General features: G+C 40.5%; 3 protein-coding genes and 1 pseudogene across 4 annotated transcripts; 2 read left to right on the plus strand and 2 right to left on the minus strand.

The window, feature by feature from the left end:
* Nucleotides 1-760, plus strand: LOC117550544 (annotated as a pseudogene).
* Nucleotides 761-1,593: 833 nt separating this feature from the next.
* LOC117550546 lies at nucleotides 1,594-7,652 on the plus strand. The gene is made up of 4 exons (XM_034222948.1): nucleotides 1,594-2,183; nucleotides 2,557-2,768; nucleotides 7,157-7,242; nucleotides 7,494-7,652. Exons 1-4 carry the CDS (start codon nucleotides 1,749-1,751, stop codon nucleotides 7,568-7,570), a joined length of 810 nt encoding a protein of 269 aa, XP_034078839.1. The 5' UTR covers nucleotides 1,594-1,748; the 3' UTR covers nucleotides 7,571-7,652.
* A 2,235-nt stretch (nucleotides 7,653-9,887) lies between these two features.
* On the minus strand, nucleotides 9,888-13,534 carry LOC117550560 (late histone H2A.L3-like). 2 transcript variants are annotated; one of them, XM_034222972.1, is made up of 2 exons: nucleotides 13,332-13,534; nucleotides 9,888-10,139 (listed from the first exon to the last, which is right to left on the minus strand). In XM_034222972.1, the coding sequence occupies exons 1-2, from the start codon at nucleotides 13,515-13,517 to the stop codon at nucleotides 9,942-9,944; spliced, it is 384 nt and encodes a 127-aa protein (XP_034078863.1). In that variant the 5' UTR covers nucleotides 13,518-13,534; the 3' UTR covers nucleotides 9,888-9,941. The 2 variants fall into 2 exon arrangements, with proteins under 2 accessions (XP_034078863.1, XP_034078864.1); XM_034222973.1 differs by having other exon boundaries at nucleotides 9,888-10,170; nucleotides 13,324-13,534.
* LOC117550556 (histone H3) lies at nucleotides 10,977-11,482 on the minus strand. Its single transcript, XM_034222969.1, has one exon. It carries the CDS (start codon nucleotides 11,438-11,440, stop codon nucleotides 11,030-11,032), a length of 411 nt encoding a protein of 136 aa, XP_034078860.1. The 5' UTR covers nucleotides 11,441-11,482; the 3' UTR covers nucleotides 10,977-11,029.
* Nucleotides 13,535-13,892: the final 358 nt, after the last annotated feature.

Here is a 13,892-nt window from a genome sequence, read left to right on the forward strand (position 1 = left end):
ATGCGCCGTCCTGCTCAGAAGACAACCAATCCCGTGCGAGCAACAGCACAGTAACATTTGCATCATGTGAATATAAATAGACCGCTCTGTGACAAAGAAGTATTCGACTCTGTCGCACCTCTCTCTCTCATCATGCTGCTGAAGCACCCCGGTCAAAGCGGCCAAGAAGGGCTCCAAGAAGCCGTCGCTAAGAGCGTCAGCAAGACTGGAAAGAAGAGGAGGAAGTCCAGGAAGGAGAGCTACGCCATCTACGTCTACAAGGTGATGAAGCAGGTGCACCCCGACACCGGCATCTCCTCCAAGGCCATGGGCATCATGAACTGCTTCGTGAGCGACATCTTTGAGCGCATCGCCGGGGAGGCCTCCCGTCTGGCTCACTACAACAAGCGCCGCACCATCACCTCCAGGGAGATCCAGACCGCCGTCCGCCTGCTGCTGCCCGGAGAGCTGGCCCAAGCACGCCGTGTCTGAGGGCACCAAGGCCGTGACCAAGTACACGAGCTCCAAGTAAACTCTGCTGCTGACATACCAACAACACAAAGGCTCTTTTAAGAGCCACCCAACCCATCCAAAGAGCTCATCCTGTTATACTCCAGAACTACTCTACCAGAAATCTAAATAACTTAAATGTTATTTATACATAATGTTTTGTAAAGCAAGATAAACCATGATTGAATATTGTTCATTCTTCACTATACGTGTTTATACCACCTCACTGGTGTTTGTTTTTCCAAAATGAAAATACATACATTTCACAATATGAAGGAAATATGTTGGTTATTTTACTGCAATCCTGAGAGAAAATGCTAACGGCCCGCCCGATTTGAACAAATCTTGGAGCTGGGCGTGTCTGACAGCTTGGGGATTTTTTGCGAGCAACACGACCAACAACCAATCACATGAATCTCCCGCCCCCGACATACAAAGCAAACAAAAAACGGGGATTTTATGCGAGCAATATATATATATATAAACTCCCCAAACAGGCGAAAACCTACCAGTTTCACCCACTGTCTCTGCCACCTCCCTCCATGCCTGGTTCCTCCGGTTTGTATCCCGTTAATAGTTCTGGCCGTAATTTCTCGTTTGGAATATGAGGAAATGAACTGCGGTCTGGCTCTCCCTGCTTACACGCGGTTTGATTGGCTAGCGCTTCTACCGTCAGATTTGCATAAACGGATCTGATTGGCTGTCGCTTCCAGCTCAGCCTCAAAAGTTGAACATTGTTCAACTTTGGAATCCTGGAAATCCTGGAAATCTTCGCCTCGCCCCCCCACAATGCAGTTCGGTGACAAGACGTCATCCCCATTCAAAGTCAATGGGCGGAGACGCGCTGGAAGCGGTGGACAAATCGCCAAAAGCTGCTGTGTGTACGGGCCGTAAGTGGTAATCTTTATCTTCGCAAATCTTTAGAGGAGACAAATGAACACATTTATTATTAAATGTTGTCCCTCTGCCAAAACACGGACCAGACAAAAGGACCAGATATCTTGCATCATTGCGTGCAATATTTTAATGAAGGTCACTCGTACGCTGTAATCGTGGACATGTTGTCTACCTTTCACGGTTGTAAAATCAGTTTGCGGACTCTTAAAAGCAAACTGAATCAAGCCGGGTTTTACCGCAGAAAGGGTTATTCCTCTCAAATCGCTGTAATTAACGCCATCAGGTTGGAACTTCGTGGACCTGGACAATTGTTTGGATACCGAAAACAAAAGTACAGTCTTCGAGTGAAGAGAGATGATGTTATGAATTTGCTCCGGGAGCTTAACCCTCGAGGCTGCGAGAGGAGATCTCGCAGAAGGTTTATAAGGAGAACCTACCACTCAATGGGACCGAAATATATGTGGCATGCTGACGGTTATGACAAACGTAAGCCATTCGGTGTGGCGCTTTCAGGATGCATAGATGGATTTTCACGTAAAGTACTATGGCTTGAATGTGGTCCAACAAACAATAACCCAAGAGTTATCGCTCAATATTTCCTCAAATGTGTGCGAAACCTCGGTGTCATCCCCATGAGGCTGCGGACTGATTGTGGCACGGAGAACGGAATTATGGCTGCAATTCAGTGCACCCTACGTCACCATCACCATGACTACTACTCTGGAGTGTCCAGCCACATGTATGGCTCATCCATGACTAATCAGCGAGTCCTGGTGGTCCATATTAAGAAAGGGAAGGTAAGTGTCTGTCATGATTATCTATTACTTGCCAACACTGTCAGACAAACAACATTTGCTTAGCTAAAGTGTATCAGTTTTTATTATAATAGATATTATAGCCTGTAGTCTATGACCCAGACTATACAAGGCCTTTCTTTAGAACTTCTTTTTGGCAGAAATAAAGTTAGAAACTGTGAACATCTAAGCGTGGGTTTTGGATTGAACAGCGGCCCCTGAGGGGACCTAGGCACTATAGGTTGTGAAGCAAATAAATGATTAAATAGACACTCAATGATTTTGTTGTTGATTTGACTGGTAACCTTTTAAAGTCATTTGTAGAATTGTTGTATATTGCTTAATAATTCACTTGAAAATATATCAATTTCTATAGGTCTCAGTTCTGGATGGAGCTATTTGCAGACCTGCTGGATACTTCAACGGGAGTCACGAGCATCAGTGCCTTCTGAGATTCTGCTTGGTTGATGTTATTCAGAAGGACTTGGATGAGTGTGTGAGCCTGTGGGACGGTCACAGGATTCGCCCTTCCAGAACAGCATCATGTCCAGGAGGAGTGCCCAATGAACTGTACTACTTGCCACACAGGTAATACATTGGTGATGGATTGATACTTCTTTTTCTTTCAGTCTTTATTTCCAACAGATTAAAAAATAACAAATAACAAATGTGAAAAACAGAATACTGTATTGTTATAATACAGTATTTATCCACATTCATGGTAATATTTGTATATTCAACAAAAAAACAAAAAAAGTCTTCATATTAATAATAAATCATATGTGTCCGAAACGGAGCAGGAGGAAGCAAATGCTTATTAATTCCCACCCCTTACTTGATCAATGATTGTCCTTTAAATCATTATGCAAGTTATTCCTAAATACATTTATATTTATACATTTACAATCATTTCTCATCTTCAATCACTTTCTTCATTCTCATAGATTTCCCAAAAAGTGTTTCTGTATATCCTTTTAAACTGAATTATTAGTGCTGGGGGGAAACGATTATTTTGAAAACGATTAATCGGACGATTATTTGATCGATTAGTCGACTAATCGAACGATTATTTTTCTGTTGTTCAATTCATAAAAAACGTAATGTAAAAAAAACGTAATGTAAAAAAAAATTTGTTCACGATACTGTGTCTCAGGGGATCTTAATATTTCAGAACCTATTAATGTGTTATACCAGATTAACGGAAATAATCTCAGCTAACTGACGATACAAACCATGTTTACCAAAACAAAACACAAGTCTCATAAGAAGCATCTAAATGACCCCTGAGCGAAAAATGCTAACGGACATTGGCACAGATCTCAAGATAAAAGTACCCTTATTACTTATCGTAGCTGCACATACAAGATATCCGATTAAAGCTGAGACTCCACAGATTATGTAGGTACATAGTGTCATCACTGAGTGATCCGGACTCGCGACAGGGGAAGCAAATACAGTCATCACAACACGTACCTTCACAGAGCTTCTAGGGAGATCGTCTCACCGCCGTAGCTGTCAATCTGATCAAAAGACTTGTTCAATGGCATTAAAATGAGAAAAACCGCGGCTGAATCGGTTAATCCATAGGTTTTTAACGTCTATGTATAAACAAATTATTGAATTTATAATCCATAATTCCATTTTTATGTAAAAATCGGAGAGCAAATGCTAGCTGCTAATGGTAGCCACCACAGCTAGCTGCTGCTTCCGGTCAAGCAGCAGTCTCAGTGAGATATAAATATATTTGCGTTTTGGACTAACTTTAAAATATTCCCATGCTTTTGAAGACCTAGGGCGAGATGTTTTAGTTTGGGGGTTTCGTGCGCAATCCTGTGAGGAGGAGGTGGTAGCCGATTCAGTCTCCATTGTGTTAGAAGTGCGATTGCGAACTGCTTGTTGCTTTGGGTGACCCACGTGTGTGTGGCGACCATATATACAGTCTATGGTGGCGACGCGTCGACGCGGAAATATGTCGTCGACGATATTTTGAAGTCGTCGACGCGTCGCTACAGCACTATGAATTATGCTTGTGCTTTGTTTGAACTCCTGCTCCAAACCATTCCATAAAGTCACCCCACAGATTGTTAAACTCATACTTCTCAGAGTTGTTCTGACCTTGAGTTTAAAATGTAGATTTCCTCTCAGATGATACCCCCCCCCTCTCTGTCTACGAACAGTGTTTTTAATGTCCTAGGAAGTAGATTATGTCTGGCTCTGTACATGATTTGTGCCGTTTTAAATGTAACCAGATCAATGAACTTCAATATGTGTGACTTCAAAAATAATACATTAGTGTGTTCAAGATATCAACATTATTGATAACTCTTATAGCCCTTTTCTGTAATGTGCATAACGGCTGTAGGTTGGTTTCGTACGTGTTTCCCCAGATCTCCACACAGTCAATCAGATATGGCAATATGAGTGTGTTATAGAGAGTATGCAATGAGTTCCAGAATGTATCTGGCTTTTCCCAATATTGCGATTTTAGCCAGTTTTGCTTTTACATGAGTGATATGAGGTTTCCAGCTGATGGTGTGCTCTCAAACCACACCAAGGAACTTCCTTTCACTCTTTCTATGTGTTATCCAGTATTAATTGTATCTGTGGATTTGTTTTATGTTTTCCAAATAACATGATCTTTGTTTTGCTTATATTTAATGATAATTTGTTTGTGTCAAACCAATGTTTTACTTTAATCATTTCTGCTGTTATCACTTCCATTAGCTCTTTCAAATTGTCACCGGAACAAAAAATATTAGTGTCATCTGCAAATAAAATACATTTCAATATATTTGATACTCTGCAAATGTCGTTGATGTATATTATAAACAGCTCTGGACCCAACACGGACCCCTGAGGTACTCCACAAGTTATGTTCATGTATTCTGATTTATGTTCACCAATTTCAACACATTGTTGTCTGTTGCTTAAATAATCTCTCACCCAGTTTAACCCCACCCCTCTGATGCCATACGTTCCAGTTTCATCAGTAACATATTGTGATGGTGTCAAATGCTTTTTGTAAGTCTATAAATATTCCCGCTGCTTGTTTTTTATTGTCCATGCAGTTTTCTATTTCCTCACTTAATTCCATTAGTGCCGTAGATGTTGATCTTTCCTGAATCCATATTGACTGTCGTCCAAAAGCTGATGTGTTTCCATGAAACTGTCAAGTCTTTTTGTAAAAAGCTTTTCAAGGATCTTGGAAAACTGAGAGAGCAATGAAACAGGTCTGTAATCTGTGTAACGGTGTTTATCCCCAGTTTTATATAATGGTATAACTTTTGCTATTTTCATTTTATTTGGGAATTTACCAGATTGAAAAGACAAGTTAAAGTCAATAATGTTTTTTACTATAATCATATCAATATTATTCCAATCGGTCGAGGATTTTCTTTTACATTTTCGCACATTATCGATGATTTATTTTTCTTCGACTGGTGCGAGGAAGAAAGAGCTATTGTTTTCATTCCGGAGGTCCGTATCTTCCCCTTTAGTTGTTTCTACGGTTTTCTGCCAGATCTGGCCCCACATTTACAAAGATTTCATTAAAACCATTAACCACATCTTCTGTATTATTAATAACATTATTTTTGTCCACAAAAAACTCGGGGTAACCAGAGCTTTTTGCTCCATTTCTAATGACACTATTTCATACTTTCCATAAACCTTTCATATTATTCTTATTATTCTCTAATATTTTATTAAAGTATTCTTTTTTACATATCCTCAGAATATGGGTTAATTTATTCTTATATCTTTTATATTTATTTTCTGCTTCTGAAGTTCTATATTTTATGAATTGTCTATATAGTGTATTTTTCTTTTTGCAGGCATTCTTTAGGCCATTAGTGATCCATGCACTGTGAGTTTGTTTGTGTCTCTCTCTGCATTGTTTCACAGGACACTTTTTGTCATAAAGTGCTTTAAAGATGTTTAGAAATTCATCATAGACCTTGTCAATATCGTCTCTCTCATATACTACCCTCCAATTCTGCTTTAGTAAATCATTCTTAAATGCAATTATGTTATCTTCAGTTCTCAATGTTTTGTATTTGAAAAGGCTGGCGACTTTCGGTTTCTTAGAACTGCAGTGAGAGACAATAAAAACAGGTAAATGATCACTTATGTCACTATATAATAGTCCGCCTACTGTATTGTTTTCCATAATGTTTGTGAATATGTTGTCTATTAACGTAGCAGAATGAGAAGTGATTCTACTAGGTCTGGTGGTTTTAGGATACAAACCCATACTGTACAAAGTATTGATGAAGTGTTCTGTCATTTTATGCTTATTTGGATTCAACAGGTCAACATTGTAATCCCAGATAAACATCATTTGTTGTAATGATTTAGTAAACATGTTTTCTACTATCTGTAAATGTGTCAATACAGGTTCCAGGAGCTCTGTACAACTCACAATAACATTTTTAGACTTTTCCATACACATGTCTACTGTAACACATTCAAACAAATGGTCAACAGCTGTTGTCATGCTCTCCACCACCTTATAGTTCATTCCTTTCTCCACGTAGATCGCCACACCCCCTCCACTCTTATTCCTTCTGTTTGTATAATTCAGTTCGTAGCCATTCATCTCAAAGTCCACACCTTTCTCAGCACTGATCCAGGTCTCTGATATTGCTTTGATGTTGAATGGGTTCTTAAACTGACTTAGATATTCTTAATGTTGAGGAAGTTGGCATCCAGGCTTCTGCTATTGAAGTGGATCATTGTTCTCTTCGGATTGACACGTTACATTGAATTGCTCTTCTGTGAAATAGTTGCAGCTGTTGTTGATGTTGTTCAGTAAGTTGTTTACCGGATCAATGTCATTGTCCATGTCCTGTGCTTTATGCTCTGTATATGCAAACGTTTCAAGTCTTGATGGAGATATGTGTATATTATCTGGAATTGTCATGGTAGTGTTTTATTCTCGTTACCTTGTCTGATTTGTTTCATTGGTATTTTTCCAGTTCCTCCAGGTCCCTGATGATGAACACGTTGGCTTGTTCTGGTGATCCGTTAAGCTGGATGAAGATCTTGCAGTTTGCAGTCCATGGTGATTGTATTTGTTGCTGTTTCTCAGGAATCGGGCCTTTCTGGCGATCTCAGCATTTCTTTTAGTGAGGTGTTCATTCATATACATCCGAGCCCTTAAGCCGTCTTCCCTGTTTCAGAAGTTCAGTTTTCTGTTTTCTGTTGGCAAACCTTATTATTATTATTGCCGGTTTATCCGTTTTTATTTCTCCGTGGTAGCGGTTTTTTATCTTAAATGTAAATGAATACTATTATGTCTTCTGTTTAACATAGATTTGGCTCCAGGGACTGTGGATTTGAGATTGAACAGGCAAAATGTGATGCTGTTCCTGAGACAAGCCTGTCTATAGCTCCATGTGGGGACCAACACATGCAGGAGTACTTGGACTTTGCTATGGAGCGCAATGACCTACAGAAGCCAGAGAACTGGGAGACTACATCAGAACTGTACATGAAGCTGAAAGAATATGCTCAGTTATAAAGTAATCGAAAAGGTATTCAGAAGTACAGTAGCACTGTTTCACCACTCCAAATCAGATTTCAGGGCTCAACAATGCTTGGTTTCATGGTTCGTCAGACTGCATTTACTCTTTCCCCTGTGATGTATCCAAATGATTATGGTACCTGTTCATCTGAAGACTGGTCCTATTTAGAAAAAAGATATTCCCATACGTTTTAAAATAAAAACAGCATTTTGAAATGAACATGGTTTCTAGCCAATCAATGTCATTTATACAGCACCAAATCACAGCATAGTCATAAAATAAATATCTTAATCATTATAAAATATAACTGGAATAACAACAAACAACGCTCCAGTTAGCAAGCACAAACAAGGTTATGTTGTGTGCGTAATTGTGTGCAGAAAGAACATCTGTATTTCAAACCGGAGAGATGTGATGTAAGGATTACATATTTATTGTTTACACGTCATATGAATGAAATGATTGCCATGATAATACAACAGGAGAATGGAACGGTGTTTGGCGATTAGGCCCCGGTTTGCAGGATAATCATTCAGGAGGGAAAGAACCGCTCCGATGAAATCCCCGGGGTCGAGACACTGGTGGTGGTGATGAGGTGAGACCGGTCTGAAGGAGGAAGGTTTAGCTTTGTCCTGAAGGAGACGGGAGGCGAGAGGGGTGGAGGCGGGTTGCGTGTGATCATCTGCAATGACAACTGACAGGGAGGAAGAGCAGGCATTTAAGGAATTTAGCGTGCAGCGATTGGCTGCTGAGGGGTGACGCCCTGTATTTAATGAGGGGGGAAGGGAGCCATAGAGTGACGTGTAAGTGACTCGTGTTAGGTCTTCCTTATTGAACTTGCGCTAAAGCTTTCATTAGTCTTATTTCAACCATGTGGACTCACTGGAAACCTGAGAATGAATGACTGATTTACAACAAAGAAGCTATGGGTGGCAATGTGAAATAAGTATAGCCAAGAGTATTTATAAAAATTGTATAGCTATAGAACAATACTTTGATTTTGTCCCAAACTAAATGGACAACATGAGCTGTGAGAAAGAAAAAAAACATGCTCACATCTAACAACGACTCTATGAACAACCTTCATAGAGTCTGTACTCAATGGGTCATCCAGTCACATGACTTAAAAACAGCCAAATCCTGGAGAATGTTGCATTCCAACGTCCATTTGGGACTTAAACACATTGTATGCGTCAAGGAGTGGTAGTTTCAATGTGTTCATCAAGGAACTCTATTCCTGGCGATGGTTCAAATCCAGATGGGGGAAATGAAGTCAGCCCAGTTGCAAACATCAAAACATCCTCCAAAGACACAGCAGTCTGGCTTTCTGCAAAGAAAACATGTTCAGATGCATTTTGGCAATGTGTTTCCTGAAATAGTTATGAAAACAGCGATTTACAAACCTTCACAATCGAGGAGATAGTCTGCCCAGAAGCCCAAAGTGTGACTTTCCCTAAGCCTCCTGTTACTCCCTGGTGGACTGAGGTCAGGCTTGAAGAGTCGCTCAAGTTCCAGAGCAGTAAGTCGCTTTTCAGAGTGGCACAGGACGGGGCCAGCAGAGTAGGGTGTTGCTGTAGTGCGTTTAAAAACAGGGCTGTCTTCCACCATAAACTGCCCTGTACCACTGTGTGTAGAAGATGAAGTGTACTACATGGAGAGAGATTTTCAAAGTGTTACTCTGAGGAAACATTACTGCTATTTCTTACAACTGGATGTAGACTTGTTATACCACTGCTTACTAATAAAACACTGTCCACCATGAACTCCATGAAACTATCTATGCACACATTCATGGAGTGTCTGGTCACTGAGTTATTAATGCTTGATGCACATGCAGCAGATTCCACAGTACTTATTTAATAATATTGGCCTCAATGTTTGAGTTTTATCCCTTTTATTTAATATTTCTGATAAAGCCACACTGAAGAAAGCTGTTATTGAGTAAACCTGAATATTAAACAGGCTGAAAATGATTATCTGTACTATGTATTTATTGTAGTTTTGGCATCATGGAAATGCATGGGCCAGATTTTCTCAGGTTAGAAATAAGTGTTGAAAAAGCAGTTACACTACATGATACATCATTACACATCAGGGTAGTGGAAACTACAAATAAGACATTATAGTCTTCGATTAAATAAATGTAAAAGTGTTAGATGAAGGAAAGCTCTCTGGATAGAAGTGGGTGGCTCTTAAAAGAGCCTTTGGGGTGTTGGTAGAAGCGGGTTCAGGGTGTTCACTTCTTGGCGGGCTTCTCGGTCTTCTTGGGCAGCAGCACAGCCTGGATGTTGGGCAGCACGCCTCCCTGAGCGATGGTCACTCCTCCCAGCAGCTTGTTCAGCTCCTCGTCGTTGCGGACGGCGAGCTGCAGATGGCGGGGGATGATGCGGGACTTCTTGTTGTCCCGGGCGGCGTTTCCAGCCAGCTCCAGGATCTCAGCGGTCAGGTACTCCAGCACAGCGGCCAGGTACACCGGGTGCTGTTTGTCATTTTCAATTTATTTGACGATATTTAATCAAATAAATGTGTATTGTCAAAAGGTTTAAAACATATCTGAACTATTTTTGATAGCTTTTAAATTACAAACAAAAAAACTAAATCCATTTTAAATAGTCTAAAGTTTATATTAATGACAAAATACAGTTTTAATACAAACTTATCATAACTGTGAAAAAGTTCTGTTTCAAGCTAATACAATATGATAGAAATCACCAATAATACTTACATGTGTTTTGTACATTTGTAACGATCAGGAAGTCTTAAGCATATTCTTCATCAATCGTTCCGTTATGAGATTGATGTCATATTCTTTACTCTGTTGTGAAATGAATATAAAACGTGCTTTCTTCTTTTACTGATGCATCAAACATCTTGGTGGGAGAACAATTTCACTAAAGCAAAATACAGTCAAGTAATCCATATTATCCGTTTTGTCACTTTGCCTTAATCACAGTAACTTTGTTTCTATTGGCAGAGTAACAAACTATATTTACTGTTATTATTTTAGTACCGTTTATACTTTTACATTAGTTAAAGTTTATATTCAATGTTCTGTTGTAACATTGTTAAATCAATGGTTCTTGGCTTGATTACCTTTAAAATAATGACAAGTGTTAATAAGGATAAACCAACTATCACGGTACAGCTAACCAAAAATAATATGAACCAGTATCATCATAATGATAATGAGTAGGATTTTAACTCTTTGAAAGTGTGTGTGGCTCTTAAAAGAGCCGTTGTGTTTCAGGACGGGTTGCTCTGTAAGTGTGTGTGTGTGGCTCTTAAAAGAGCCGTTGTGTTTCGGTGTTCTGGTCTCAGGTCAGTCTAAGCCCTCTCTCCGCGGATGCGGCGGGCCAGCTGGATGTCCTTGGGCATGATGGTGACCCTCTTGGCGTGGATGGCGCACAGGTTGGTGTCCTCGAACAGGCCGACCAGGTAGGCCTCGCTGGACTCCTGCAGAGCCATGACGGCGGAGCTCTGGAAGCGCAGGTCGGTCTTGAAGTCCTGAGCGATCTCCCTCACCAGGCGCTGGAAGGGCAGCTTGCGGATCAGCAGCTCGGTGGACTTCTGGTAGCGGCGGATCTCCCTCAGAGCCACGGTACCGGGCCTGTAACGATGGGGCTTCTTCACGCCGCCGGTGGCCGGGGCGCTCTTACGAGCAGCCTTGGTGGCCAGCTGCTTCCTGGGAGCCTTTCCTCCGGTGGATTTACGGGCGGTCTGCTTGGTTCTTGCCATGGCTAGAGAGAGTCTGCTTCTCTGTTGGAAAGTAGTAACGTGGAAGACTTGTCTGTGTCTCTTATATAGCCAGAGCAGGCACGGCAACGACGCTGATTGGTCAAATGTATACACGTGACACTGCAGCTCAACTATTGGTTGGTAGAGATTGGAAAATTCAAATTTCGCGCTCATTTGTTAAACTGTTCTTATTATACATCCATGTGTGACATACAGCTTTTTTAACACTTTGTCTATGATACAAAAGTCCAGCAAAGATGAATGATGCACAAATTATTCTATACATTCATAAACTCTGAATTCTGCATATTGTAATGCATACATATGTTGATGTACATATTGCTATATTTATAATGTTATTTTAGCATTCTTAAAATCGTTTTTATTATGTATGCGAATAAAACACCAAGACACATTCTAAGTATGTGTTACTTGGCAACAAACCCGTTATGGTTTCTGATTCTCTAATAACAAAATAATGTCTTTAAATGAAGAACATAAAGTATATGTTATCTGAGTTTCCTACTATGGAGTCAGCTATTTATAAGCAAAGCGATGACCTGAATCAAATACACTTTCAGTCACAGCTGGTGTGAAATTTGAGTATTAGTTTGATTATAACTTTTTTTGGCAACGAAAGATGAAGAAATGACTTGAATGCATCTTGGAAATACACATCAATTCAATACATGAACATCTTACTTGGTCCTGATATTCACTGCTGACTGGCTTGCATCATTCACAATGGAAATATAGCATGGCGTACTGCGTGGCTCAGGTATACAGAGGATCGTACTGAATGCTACTTGGGTGAAGTAGAATTCAGCAACATTAATACAGAAGCCTTATTGAATAGAGGAAACTACGTGACATCCAGCAAAAGGGGCTTTATCCTCCTGGGAACCCAGGAAACAAATGTTTTCCAATCTTCTTTATTTTTGATTTCCTACCTATTTAGGGTTAAAAGAAAAACATCTTGCAATTTAGACTTTTTTAATGTAATTGTATTTTTAAATGTTACAGTATGTCCACTGTAGAGGAAGTCAGGAACATTTTAGTTTGAAAAGACAGCCACAATTAACAGATAGACTATGAAAAGTATTATGGTTATAGAGTGATATTAATACTAGAATACATTCAGCTTTATTTAAAACATAAGTAATTGATCTGAACATTGCTGTTTATTTGGTTTTTGGTGAATCTTTCCAGATCTTCAAAGACCTGGAGTCAATGTACTGAAAGCACCTCATTGGACTCCAGATGCAGATTTTCAATTTCTAGCTCACTCGGGCTGGTTTCTGACAGATGTAGAAACCAAAGCGCTATTCATTTGAGAATGTGGTGATTAACCTGCTGGATGTACGAAGGACATTGTGAAGAGGAGTTTGCTTTAGTTGAAATAAGGCTTTACTTTAGAGGCTACACCCCGAAATACAGATACATACATTAAGAGTAATTTAGAGTTAAGTTTTAAGTGTGTATTGCTATAGAATATGGGTGTTTTTAGTTTCAGTGACTTGGTGTAATATATGACTCGTTTTATATGTTGTACTCAATACATATAGAGCAAGGGGGAGATCACTGCTCTGGGCCTTTAAGTAGTTGTGTAGTGAAGAGAGGAATGTTCTTTAGTTGGAAGTGGGTGGCTCTTAAAAGAGCCTTTGGGGTGTTGGTAGAAGCGGGTTCAGGGTGTTCACTTCTTGGCGGGCTTCTCGGTCTTCTTGGGCAGCAGCACAGCCTGGATGTTGGGCAGCACGCCTCCCTGAGCGATGGTCACTCCTCCCAGCAGCTTGTTCAGCTCCTCGTCGTTGCGGACGGCGAGCTGCAGATGGCGGGGGATGATGCGGGACTTCTTGTTGTCCCGGGCGGCGTTTCCAGCCAGCTCCAGGATCTCAGCGGTCAGGTACTCCAGCACAGCGGCCAGGTACACCGGGGCTCCGGCACCGACACGATGGGCGTAGTTGCCCTTCCTCAGATGCCTGTGGACACGGCCGACGGGGAACTGGAGCCCGGCCCGGGAGGAGCGAGTCTTGGCCTTCGCTCTAACCTTTCCTGCACCTTTTCCGCGACCAGACATTTTCTATGTGTTTATTCTTCGACGTTAAGAAGAAAGTAACTCGGTCAAAGTTCTCACCAGACTATATAGGAGCGCAGCTGTACGCTCATTGGTCAGATTGACCCGTAACTTCGATCGTCCAATCAGAAAACAGGTCTGTCTGCCGCCTGAATTCTTTTCAGAATGAGACGTTAAAGTTTACATTTGTATTTTCTGAAATAGTTTTCACCCGTTCAAAGATGAATATAAACTCCTGTAATTTAAGAAGCGAAAGTCTCAATGTGTGGAGAACATTAAGGCATTCATAAAGGTGTCATACTTAATGTTTATTTACAGTGTGTAATTAACTTATTAAATAATATATTCCGTATTATAACTCAAATGACACACCCACCT

This window comes from Gymnodraco acuticeps, unplaced genomic scaffold (genome assembly GCF_902827175.1).
Source record: "Gymnodraco acuticeps unplaced genomic scaffold, fGymAcu1.1, whole genome shotgun sequence".
Taxonomy (NCBI): Eukaryota; Metazoa; Chordata; class Actinopteri; order Perciformes; family Bathydraconidae; genus Gymnodraco; species Gymnodraco acuticeps.